The 13,014-nt window shown below is 36.0% G+C and overlaps 1 protein-coding gene across 3 annotated transcripts in view; it reads right to left on the bottom strand.

Annotated features, from left to right (window-relative positions):
* Positions 1-533: 533 nt before the first annotated feature.
* The window catches only part of ZNF365 (zinc finger protein 365), a 231,455-nt gene continuing 218,974 nt past the window's right edge, over positions 534-13,014 (bottom strand). For all 3 annotated transcript variants that reach the window (XM_044056387.1, XM_044056385.1, XM_044056386.1), the window contains one exon: positions 534-958. In XM_044056387.1, coding sequence (XP_043912322.1) covers positions 944-958 — 15 coding nt within the window. In that variant the 3' untranslated portion in view covers positions 534-943. The remainder of the gene's footprint in view (positions 959-13,014) is intronic.

The raw sequence follows: 13,014 nt of genomic DNA on the forward strand, positions 1-13,014 counted from the left end.
AGGTGCATCTAAAATATAGCTTTACATAATTATGATTATGATTATTAATATTATTATTAATTTTGTAATTCAGTGAGACGTTATTTTGAAAAGCTGAAATTCACAGAATTCAGAGTCAGTGCAACAATTTCCCTTATAACAATAAAAAATAATGTGTAAAGGGGTAAGAATAAAGTGTGGCTGTGAAATTGTACTTTTTTTCATTCAAACCTCAAATTAAGTTATCCTCAACTACTGATGTGTGGCATAAAGATAACTAGTAAACGTTTCATGCCTGGCCTGTACCACTTTAAACATATCTTTACATTCTGTCTAGCAACTGATGTAAAAGTAATAGTGATATAGGCAGATATGGCTTCCCTCCTTTTTCAACAATTTGCAGTCTTCTCCAACAGCTGCTTGTGTTTATGCCCTGCACAGTGTGATTCTAACATTCAGAACCCTTATATTTAATAATAATTGGAAAGGATATGTTCCAAATAAAAAGCTTGAATGATTTTGACAAGCAGAAACAATAAAGACACAAACACTTATTCAGGATTTGCCATTAATTTTCAGAGTTTCTCTTTAACAAATGTTTTGAAGCAGCTAGCAAAATTTATATTGCATATTTCATTTTAAGCAATTTTTATGTTCCTCTTTTGACTCCATCTAAATTAATTATTTAAACTTGTATATATTTCTAAAAATGGCATCGGATTTTGTGTCATCCTGCAAATTTTAAGCTTTTTTTAAACACTGATAGAATTCTACTCCAAAATGCTCTTTGGAAATTGTCATGAAAATAGTCCAGTAATGCTTTTAAATTTTGTAACTGCTACTAAAGCCCGGAAATTCTTAGTTGTTTGTTCCAATCATATATTCCAATTCTTTAGGTTTCCTGTGTCACAGCCAGTAGCTTCTATGAGGCCATTATCAAATATGTCTGGTCTTGCTTGCCTTTTTACCCATAGGAAAGCTGCAATTGAAAAAATATACATCTTAAAATGTAGGCAAATAGAAAACACAAATATGAAACAAAACCTCATTTTCAAACAGTAGTAATATACTTCTACAGCAATAGTCAAGGTAAATACCACATGGTGTGCCATAGCATGTCACAGAAACAGGGAAATATGTCTAAAAGCATCACTTTTTCATAACCCTAATTTAACAGTGTACACCCCACCCCCATTCTGTTGTCCAAAAAGTTTAAAGTTGTCCATTGTTGATGCCTGTCTCATCTTTGTGGGTTGATTATTCCATTCTTTAATTATCCTCAGACTAAGCCACTTTCTCCTTTGAGCTGTTCTAAGAAAACTTCTAATTGATCTACTTTCTCTATCTCTGAGTTTTCTATCATGTCTTCTAAGACTATCACATCTTATTCAACAGTCACCTCTGAAAGCTTTCTATGACAAAGTCAAATCACCATTAATTATTTATAGGATAGGTAAAAGAAGTCAGGTTGCCTCAGTTAATTTTCATATATAATTTCCACAAGACCAGATTTTATCAGCTGTGTAAAGTTTCTTTATACTCCTTCTTTGTTCCTTCTTTGAGACTTATTACTGGAGTGCTACCACACATTATTTCCATAGACAAGAAAACATCTAATTCTATATAAATGGGAATCATGATTGATGGATTTCAATTTGCCATATAACTTAATATCAAACCTAACTGTATTTACTTTAGAAATGAATCAGTAAGTACAAGATATAAAGTTCAGTATCCATTACTAACCCCAGAATACAGTATAGCCTGAACTTATTAATTGTAGTATGGTAAATGCGTCTCTACATTCATTTCTGCAATTTCTGTTCATCTGCAAGTTTTTCAGTTCCATAACTTGCTACTCAACCTCACAATGACATAAATATCTGTCATCTTGCATACTATCAATTACTATGATACAATGCATTGTGATTTATTTATGTCTATGTCACTGAGTTCATTCAGTGCCTTAGCTGACCTCTGTTCTTTTCTTGTCTTTTCACCCTGATGTGTAAAATTATTTCAGTCTTTTCAGCCCTACACCTTCTCTGGAGAACTCTTCATTTTATGAACTCAGAAAAGGATGAGTTTGATTTATGTCTATGAGACAAGAACTTTCCTAGTCAAGGAAATAAAATGCACGGTTTTAATAGGAAAATGGGTGAAATGTCAACCAGTGAAGCAAGCATTTTGAAAGTGTATGTACATATTACACAGATACAGTGAATTGATTTAGTTTCTAAACAAAGTCTTAGCAGCAGGTAACAGCCTTCTTATGTCTTAACAATGCTGTACTTTGCCTTCTCGGTCAGCTTCACTGCTTAAACATTTTCCAGACTTTCTGCCCAGCACATTACGTTTCCTATGATCTAAAGCTGTTTTGTTAATGCTGAAGTTTGTAATAACCAAGTTGCTTGCAGCAGCTGAAAGGAATTGTTCCCCAAGCAAATGTGGACTAATGGTTTTGAATAGCTGAAGTACAACACAGATCAAATTTGTCAATGTTTAGTATCAAAATTAGGTGGTGAGTCACTTACCATCATGATGTGTTTTCCTCTTGTAGAGTAAAATAATAAATCCAGATGCTATATTATATATTATGATGTCAAAAGACAAGCAAGGTAATATGACTCCACAAGGTTTAATGGGACACCATGCACTGGATGATAACTTACCTGGGGGGGTGGGATCAGACATTTATTCAACTACTTTTTGTGATTCTTAGTGTCACAACCACCAGGATTTAAAATGGTACTTTGTTTTGCAAAATGAGATTGTATATGAATATTAACTGCTTCTGAAAATGAAGATCCGAAAAGGAAAGTTTTGTGTAATTCTGGTTTCATAAAAATAATGTGGCAGTGCAGGGAGTTCCCATTCATGTTTATATAAGGAAGGAGTCTTTTAATCCCAAAAGAACCGCACAGCAATATTATGGTATATTTGTAATGTGGGTGCAGAACAGAAAATGAACCCTGGTTATTTATTTGGCTCCTTCTTATAAGGACTTCAAGCTTGTGCATTAAAACGTTTTATGTTGGAACATACTTAATGAATGACCAATTGTTTTCATACCTACTTCCTAAGGCCAGAAGAAAGAATACTGACATAAATGAGATTATGAATGCTGCCTCTGAATTTGAAGAAATACTTCAGACTAGTTGACAATGTGTTACAAACTACCATTAATGCACATGATTTTGGAAGCTAGTACTGGGATATATCATAACTTAACTAATCCTCTAACTGTATGGGTAAATTGATGGCACACGATAAGAAAGACAACTGCTATTTGTACAAATAGGACTACTGAGGTAGAGCTGATGTTAGTATTACAGTCTCTGGAAGGAAACAACTTTACTAAATTTCAGGATTGATACAAAACTGTAGTCAATGCTGGAAGTCAGATCTCTCCTCTGTTTGGCATTTTTCATTGCAACACTAGTTATCTGCATTAATTGTGACAGTACAAAATAGCAGCTCTCTGCAGAAAAAAAGACATGCATGAGTCTGTTTATAGATATTAATATGGTAAATGACTGAGATGAAACAATGCGGAGCTGGTTTTGAAAAAAGCCTGTAACTATCATGTTCAGGTCAGTTACTGCTAATGTGTCGTCTGCTGGAAATTGTAGCTGCGCATGATATTGTGACTTATTCTTAATCTGGTGACTCCAAGTCAAATATTTTATGGGCAGAATTTGCCTGTGTGCATACAGCTCCCAAAGGTAGCACGCTGACCTGATGATGTCTGATACTGAAGATACACCATCCTTCCAGACTGACTGAAGTTGATCATCATGCATTTCTGGTTACTTTACAGGTGGACCAAAAACTGAACTGTTTCACAGTTGCTCATGTTTTAGAAGCCCTGTTTTCTGTCACTTGAAAAGACTGTAAAGGGGACTAGATGCTACACAAGTAAATGTGTAGGTCAGTAAACCTGTCTCCATAGTGCAAAAGGATACGAACCTGATTACAACCCACATAACTCAAGTTTCAGTAGCAGCTTGGGTTCTGGAAGAGCTGACTGGGTAGAATGGGAAATGAGTTTATGGCCCTCCCATATTGTGGTGATTTTCTGCTGGCTAAAATTCTTCTTTACAAACAGAGCCTTGTACAACAACAAAGGCCAGTATCAGCAGGACATGGGTTCGTACTACTATACTGGTGATGGTAGCTTGGGATATTAGTGTGTGGGGCATGTATTCATTCATCATGCAGGGGTGTAGGAGGTCCCCATGTTGATGCTGGTACTGACAGTGTCCACCAGGGGATGAGTTTAAGGCACATGCATAAATGCCACCATAGCCTATGTCTTAAATGAGATGGGATGCAAAAAGGAGGTGGTACCATGTAGAGGCTATCCTGAAATAGATGGTCCTTGTCTGGAATGTGAAACCAAACCATCAGGCCATAGAAATGACAGAAGGCTATGGTAGTAGCAGACAGATGGCTGGACATAGGCAGGGGCACCAGCTCTTCCATAACCATTTGCATGACAACTCCCTGCAATTATCACTCAGTGTGTGGATTGGGGTCACATCAAATTGAGAACGAATGGGTTTAACATCTTTGTTGGTCAACTGTCAGAAAAAGCATATAGGATAAAAAGTAAATATATGGGCTAAGATTTCCTTTGGCAGACTACCATGATTAGCTTTTTTTACTGCTTGGGCTAAGAATGTGGAGATGATTAGCATAACTGTTCACTGAACTGAAATGGAATGGTAATCTCTAGCCTGACTTTTGATTTTTGCTTTCCATAGCCAAGTGTGCCACAGTAGTCAAACAGGTGACCAAAAACACAATCAGGACATACTGCCTGGCATGCAGGTTTTTAGACTTCATAAGCTAGAGTACTCCAGTCAGGTATGATGCATCTGACTTATTGTCCTTTTTGTATGTCTTGAATTGAGTGTATTTGTCTGCACTGTGTGCATGACTACATTACTAGAAAAAGCAGTATTACTTTTTCAGAAAGTGAAAAAATGCAGAATAATAGTCTGACTTGCAAAGAAATGGTTCACTGGGGAATCTTATGGCTGCAAAAATTTGAAAGTCTCATAATTAAAATATTTTTTTCTAATGTCATCAGGCCGAAGACTGCTTTATTACTACAGACCCCTACCACCACCCGTACAACAAAATAATATGCTAACAGTGTAATGTAAATAATCTGAACATAAAAAATATATTTAAAGTCTTCTAGTTTAAAAATAATTGACATTTCTAATGTGTTTTTCTGTGTTCAGCTTATTTTGAAAGAGACTGTTACTTGATGAGTGATTTCACTTTGCTTAGATACAGACAGTTACAGATGGGTACAATAATAGGTTCATAGGTTGGTACTAGGCTATCGGTCCAAGGGCCTACACAATATATATTATTTTATATATATATATATATATATATATATATATATATATAGAGAGAGAGAGAGAGAGAGTTATAGACATATAGCTATATATGTATTGTATACATATTGTTATATATATATTGTATAGGCCCTATATATATAGGGCCTATACAAGCCTAGCCATAACAATTCCCTGGATATTTCTTCCCACAATACTTACTTCCCTGATAAAAAGTGAGTATTGGGGTGACAAGCATGGCTTTAATATGGAAGGCTTTGACAGAGGTGTGGGCTGTAGTGACCGTACATCTTCAACTTCACTAAATTTCTCAGATGTAACAGGAAACAAATCTGTCAAGGGATGGTCATGGCATCAAATGGACAGACTACAAAAAATGGATACATACTAACAAACTATCAGCATGGCGAAGAAGTAAAAGTGATAATGAAAAGTGGTAGAAAAAAACAGATCCTAAACATTTCAACTGTTCAATAATTATTGTACTGCAACATAGCTAAATGTTGCATAAACAGGGAGTTTTTATGTAACAACTAAAAGAAAACTGAAGGTGTATTACTTAAATATGTGCCCATATCTGATCAGACAATATCTACATGTTTTTTTCTGTTGGTCTTAACTTTGGACTATCAAGAAACAGAAAGAGTTAACTTTATTTTTGGAAAGGAAATAACACTACTCCAACAGTGCCCAAGAAGGATGGCCTGCCCAGTTGCAGTTCTGCGCAACATTTGATTTTGTAGGGAAGAACTGAATATTTGTTTTGTTATTGGTTTCCGTACTCCTTTGTGATGAGTTTGACTCATACACCATATTCTGTAGTCATTGTTGTATTCATAGTGAAAGTAGAACATTTGATAGCCTGGTATGGTATCTTTCATAGTTATCCATTACTTTCATTTAGGCAGTATCATTTTGCAGGCCAGAATTTGGTCAGCCCTTCTCATGCCTTGTAAAAATTAAGTTTTTAGTACCAGTTCAGGTTCTTAAATATCTTAAGTATGCCAGATCATTTGGCTATCTGGTCAGGCATCTATGTTGGCTATGCTAAACACAGCAAAATTAATAAAGCTAACTTTCTGCTTTTTATTTTTTAAGTCACTGTCAGGTTTGCCTTGCCATCACAACTTTATTACCATTGTTTTGCCCAACCTGTTCTTTACAGCAGACATACTGCCTTTATGTGAATGTTTTTTAGTGACTGCTGTAGCTGTTTTGAGCACATTTTTGTAGAATAGCAGAAACTGGTTACTAGATAACACTTGGAATATTTTCATCTTACGTGTTCTGCCTCTGCAGGCTGACAGTAGAAACCAATCCATTACTTCACAAGAGCAAACTGCCTACCCAATAAAATGATAAAACATAAGCATCACATGACAGTTTCATTCATTCTCATGCGAAAAAGAATATAAGATTATGAAAAAATTGTATTTTTTTCATGCAGGATAACAATACTTACTTTCCTGTAAAAAGATACCTGCATACGTGCTTGAAAACCTGCCCTAAGGCAGAACAACGTGATATGAGCTTTGTAATTAACAATGAACAAGTAAAAAGCACCCCAAACACACAAACAGTCCTCACACACACACCTACACACTCTCAAAGTTGAAAACATGAAGACTGTTGAGATGCTCTTGGCATAAGTATGATTGATTCTAGCAGATCCAGGATCAATTTCATGCATTCTGGAATCAAACAGAAAAGTAGTTAAGAATAATGCATAATATGCTGGAATAGTTTTATTACTGGCACAAAACACTCAGCCCTGAAAATTGTAGCAAAACACAATGTGATTTTCATAAGTGAATTGCCACAAAAGATAAAAAAAAACCCTGAGGCAACTGCCTCAATATACAGAATAACAAATGAGTGTGTTTGTGCATCAGAAGGGAAATAACTAGCTATACAATTGCGTATAATTAAAACAGTCTATGTGTCTGCAAAATAAATACGTGGCTTTACTTAATTTTATTTACTTGTTGAACTTCATTAAAGCGATGATGTTGACCTTGGAACTGCTCGTTCAAATGATAATGGCTGTCACATGTTCTTACTCACTACAGATAAATCATTACACAATAATTTGCTTAGTTTTAGCCAGAAAAGTGATTATTTAGCAGTTTTAGGATCTTGGGCCACAAATGTAGTTTATATTGAAAGTACTGTATAGCACATTCTATAAAAAAACTTCTTTAACAGAGATTAGCATTTTCATACTGAATCGTGTTGCATGCTCTGTCAGAAACTGTATTGCAAGCACTGAAATAAAGCTTTTAAAAGACTGGAATTTTTGACTGGAACAGGAGCATGGCTTTTTATGTGTATGTATAATGCCACAATAAATACAAAAGAAAAGGTTTGACAACACTATAGATTCCAGTTACTATTAATTTATTTTTTGAATCACAGCCCTGAACTCACTTCCATAAATACATCAAAATCTATATTTTTCATCATAAATTACAGGCTGTCAGATGTAAAGAAAGTAGCATTTTTAATAGCATAAATGAATCTTCTGCCAGTGTACAACAGTAATGACAGCAGTCATACGAATTAGGAACTCTGCCCTGAAAGGTGTTACAGTTAGAGAAATCAAAATGGCATAAGTAGGTCTAAACATCTTTTTTCTAATTTTGCTTCCTCATAATCAGGCAATGGCAAAACTATGAGGTACAATTGCAATTTCAAAGGTTTTGCTTTGCGAGTATGTTTCTCTTGAAGAACTGTTTCCTCACAATCCCTGATATAATAAAGCAGTACTGCTCCGTGTGTGTGTGTGTGTGTGTGTGTGTGTGTGTGTGTGTGTGTGTGTGTGTGTGTGTGTGTATGTGTGTGCGTGTGTGTGTGTGTTGTGTGTGTGTGTGTGTGTGTGTGTGTGTGTGTGTGTGTGTGTGTGTGTGTGTGTGTGTGTGCGTGTGTGTGTGTGTGTGTGCGTGTATGTGTATGCTTATGTGGTTGTCTGTGCTTATGTGCATGAGTTATTGTGCATTTCCGTGCATAATTTGATATTTCTAATAAAGGAATGCCAAGTGTGTTACTATGTGTGCTTGTGTATAAGCTGACCTTTCAACAAACAATACTACTGCCTTTGTAAGACAAAGGAAAAAGAAACTTTGTTCAGATGACTCAATTGACCTCATAAGCCTAGAACTTACAAACATTATCTTGGTATATTGAAGATTTGTGGTTAAATCACAGTTAAAGCTCAGTCATTTACTTTCCAAAACATTCTGACAAAGTACACTGCTGCCTGTGTGTTAATCATTTGGGTTTAATTTTAAGATAAACATGCTATCTTTCATTGATTCTGAACCAAATTCTAATACCATTCACAGTAACATGACATGTAGCATAGTATGTCAACATATTTATTTTCTTGTTTATGCATTATCCCTACAGAATGTAGACCTATACTTTTAAGGCAGATATGCTTATATTTTAAGACAGTTATCATCCTTGGTTCTTGTGGCTTCATCAGGACTAGCCAAAGAGTTCTGAAACTGTTCAACATTTTTTGCCAGTACTACTTTTAGCTTTTAGTTATTGCACATACACAAACGTTATAAGGAGATAACCTACACTTCATAATTGGGGAGGCTGCACTCCTGAGTGTGTCATCCTTTAGAAGAGATATTAAACAGAGGCCCCATCTGCCTGAGTTGGTGATAGCTCAGGTGAATGTAAAAGATCCCCATGGCACCTATTGAAAAGAGTAGGGAAAACTCCCCAATGCCCTGGCCTATTTTCCTCTAGTAGTATAAATACCACCTCAGTTCTCCCCTGAAAAGAGCCTACTGGCCTAGTGGGACTAACCCAGTCAACAAAGGATAAATAAGTAAGATAAAATAAACAAATAAATAAAACAACAACAACCCCAATCTCCATGTATAGCTGTTGTCCTTTCAAATTCATCTATGCCTCTTTGTTCCTTGATTTTGTCAGGAAAACAGACTACAAATAGGGGCGTTATGGGTCTGTAATTCCCTGTGTCTGTTGCTAGGCCACCTTTGTGGAGGGGAATAACTGTTGCTTATGGTTTCATCTCATTGCCTTTCCCATCACCATCCCATACCTATGTATTTCTTGTTGTTCTGTTGATGCAGATATTTTCAGCCCTTCTCTGTCCTAGAAAGTGAAATTAGCACCCCCCCATGAAGAGCTCAGTAAGCGTTTACAAAAATGTGTCTCTTGACAACTGATACTGAACACCTCTTAATAGTTTTAGTGATTTCCATATGGCATTTTTCTAAAGTTTGCTGTGTATTTAATAATTTAATTATTGAACTGTCAACTTTACTTAATTACCTCCCTTCTGCTAGAAACCAAAAGCTATTTCATTTTTTCCCTAAATAAGGTTATATACACAATGTTATAAGAATTAATTATTTTTTTTCTGGGCATAAATCTTAGAAAGCACCCTAATTCTGATAGTCTTGTTACAAGCACACCCTCTCTATGATTACAAATTTAAAGTGTTTGCATATATTTTACGCAGTCTTTTTATTTGATTATCATAGGCAGTTGTTGCCAGTCTAGACTTAATTTATGAATTCCAAAAAAAAGTTATTTTTGCTGCTGTGAAGGTATTTTACTACACCTCTCACTCATTATGCAGACATAATGCTCTGTACTATCTTCACAGGGAAATATATGCTGATCCAGCGACAGCAATTTCAAGTGCTTCTAAGAATAACAAAGAAAACAGAAACAAGTTTCACCGTACCTGTAATGTAAGTTTTTTTCCAGGTGGCAAGCACCCCTGCACCCAGCATGTAGGGAAACACTGCCAACCCCCCCCCCCCCGCCTCTAGATTTAAATATACATGCTGTCCTACTATGAGGTGATCCTACAGTGGAGAAAAAGGAAAACTTCACTGTCTGCAAATCTTTTTCTCTGCTTCTCCACTGACTGTACAGCACTCTAAGAAAGTGCAGTTGATGGATTGATAAGAACCCTTCACAAGACACCCTTTCTCAATAAGAGATTGCTTCAGCTCCCTGAGTTTTCAAACAAACATCATCATCATCTGTCCTTTTATGACGTTATATTTTATACAGTAGGGGTGCATCCTTTTAAAATTAATGATTTTTGCTTATTTCTTTCTTATGCTTATTAGCTACTTAATTTTACACATCTTTACACAAAGTTATGTCCAAAAAAATGAAATTCATAATAATGTATTTTAAAGGACAGTACTGAAATTCTTGTGGGTTTATTCAAGTGCTCATGGAACACTGTCAAAGGTTTTGCTGTACTCTGCTGCATTAGAAAATAAATGATCAGTGAAAAGCCCATAAAATAGAATTTTCATTCATGTACACTAAATCTGTTCCTACACTGTCATTACCAAATTTGCAAATACGTTATCATAAAAGCCCCCATAGTGACCACTAACTTCTGTTGATACAGTTCACCATCAGAATAAGACAAATTATTGTTTAATATAGTCTCCAGTAATGAACAAACTACAGCTGTATCAACCCAATTCTGTACATCCACAGTAGTGAGGTAGTTTTCACCATCTCAACTCAAGATTCAATGGGAATAGCCATAGTTAATTCTCTAACATTGATAGAAGTGAAAATATCTTAAGGAATGTCAATAAAGATGTTCTTGAAGAATGAGCATAAAAGTATTAACATTAGAATTTCCCAGCTCCACTCTGTAGTGCAATCTCATAAAGCAGAAAAGCTGAAATGTCCTATCAGCTGATTTTTGATCAGCTGTACCGGGATTTTTTCAATTCAGCAAGACATCTTGTTGTTGGGATGAATGGAACCCATATATGTGTGGTACACAGGTGTGTGTGTGTGTGTGTGTGTGTGTGTGTGTGTGTGTGTGTGTGTGTGTGTGTGTGTGTGTAAATACATACATATATATATATATATATATATATATAAGTGTGTGTGTGTGTGTGTGTGTGTGTGTGTGTGTGTGTGTGTGTGTGTGTGTGTGTGTGTGTGTGTGTGTGTGTGTGTGTGTGTGTGTATATATTATAGTAAGTCTTGTTGTGACAAACAGGGATGCTGCCAGCCCAACTATCTGGAATTTTGTAAATAATTATATGTCATTGATGGATATCAACATGATTTATATAGAAGTGTAACAGAGGGAGATACTGCCAGCAGAGCTATCTGGAATTTTATAAATAGTTACATGTCACTGGTGAATATTGAAATGATTTGTGTAAGATGCTGTGACAAACCAAAATGCTGCCACCCCTGCTAGCTGGAAATTTTAAAATAATTCTATGTCATTTGTGAATACTGCTATGATTTATACAGAACTGTATGTTATGTACTGAGCTTCAAGAATGTAACCACAGCATACCCTGCTGGAACATAAAAGATTAACTTACAAAGCTTCAAGAAAATAAGTTAAAATTAAGTGCTTTACTATGTGCTATAAAAGTTAGTTTCAATGCAGCAAGAAGACAGGATGTCTAGACATTTTTTCTATTGTCTTGGAGAGAAATAATTGCTAAGTTTAAAATGTAAAGTGCTTTTTTCTTTATGACTTTCAGTTCTCAGCAAACATCTGAGAGATATGTATTTCTAACACAGAGGTGTTCGTTTCTGTTGGCCTGGGAACTGAAGGCAGGTGACAAAGAGTGATGTCATCCAAGCTGACCCAGCAGTAATGTTTGATAGTAATTTAAGAATTCTCTCAGAGAGGGACTGTGTGCATTTTGTACCTTGTTTTGGACCTAGAAACATCCATCATCAGCACTTCTGCGTGTGTGTTGCTCTGTAAGTAATTTAAGGCATAGTATCTCTTACATATAGATAGGAATACAGTAAAGATTAGTTTAGATGTTTTCTGTATTTATTTGAGGCTGTTCTACAATGTTGTTTTAAAATATTTCCTGTGATTCTGAACTCTGTAGTTAGTGTGTTATTGAGTATTGTCTTGTACTTTTATTTTTTATTATTAAATATATTTAAACCTATCTTTGTGGCTGATATTTGTAAGACATATTTAAGCTCTTAGCATACTTGCATATGTATTTGGTGACACTGTACAGGCCATTCCTAAATAGCCTTATAAGTCTTGGTCACACTTACCATTTGGATAATAGTAACATTACACAGTAGAATTGGTCACCCTTTGTAAGGGCCTTCTGGTAGCTGATAAGGAGGGGTTGTTGGCAGTGATAACTACCTTATAGTCTGGGCAGAAGGGGGCATAGCTAGTGAACCTGTGCCAACATTTCCCCAGGTGTGCATGTGTGTTTGTATATAAATCAAATCTCAAAGTGTGTGTGTGTGTGTGTGTGTGTGTGTGTGTGTGTGTGTGTGTGTGTGTGTGTGTGTGTGTGTCAGCTACTTGGGCAGGGACATTAAGCACTGGCTGGACAGAGAGGGTGCTGTAGGTCTTGGCTTGACCCTTCAGCTGAGATCTTAACCCTATAGCTGTGCCAGTGGGGAGTTTTATTAGGGAAGTGGAGAAAGAGGTAGAAACCAGCCCCAGACTGACTGTAATCTATTTGTGCTCTTAAGAGAAATTGTACTTTACTGTGTGTGTACTTGTCATCCTCCCATTGTGTACAGGCCTCACTGTTGCCAGTGGTGGAGATTGAGGCTCCTTGATTACTGGGCCAGTGCATGGGCATCACAGATGTTTGTGTTACAACTGTATTAGAACTGTATGTTA

This window comes from Protopterus annectens, chromosome 14.part0, assembly GCF_019279795.1.
Source record: "Protopterus annectens isolate FY-2018-M chromosome 14.part0, PAN1.0, whole genome shotgun sequence".
Classification (NCBI taxonomy): Eukaryota; Metazoa; Chordata; order Ceratodontiformes; family Protopteridae; genus Protopterus; species Protopterus annectens.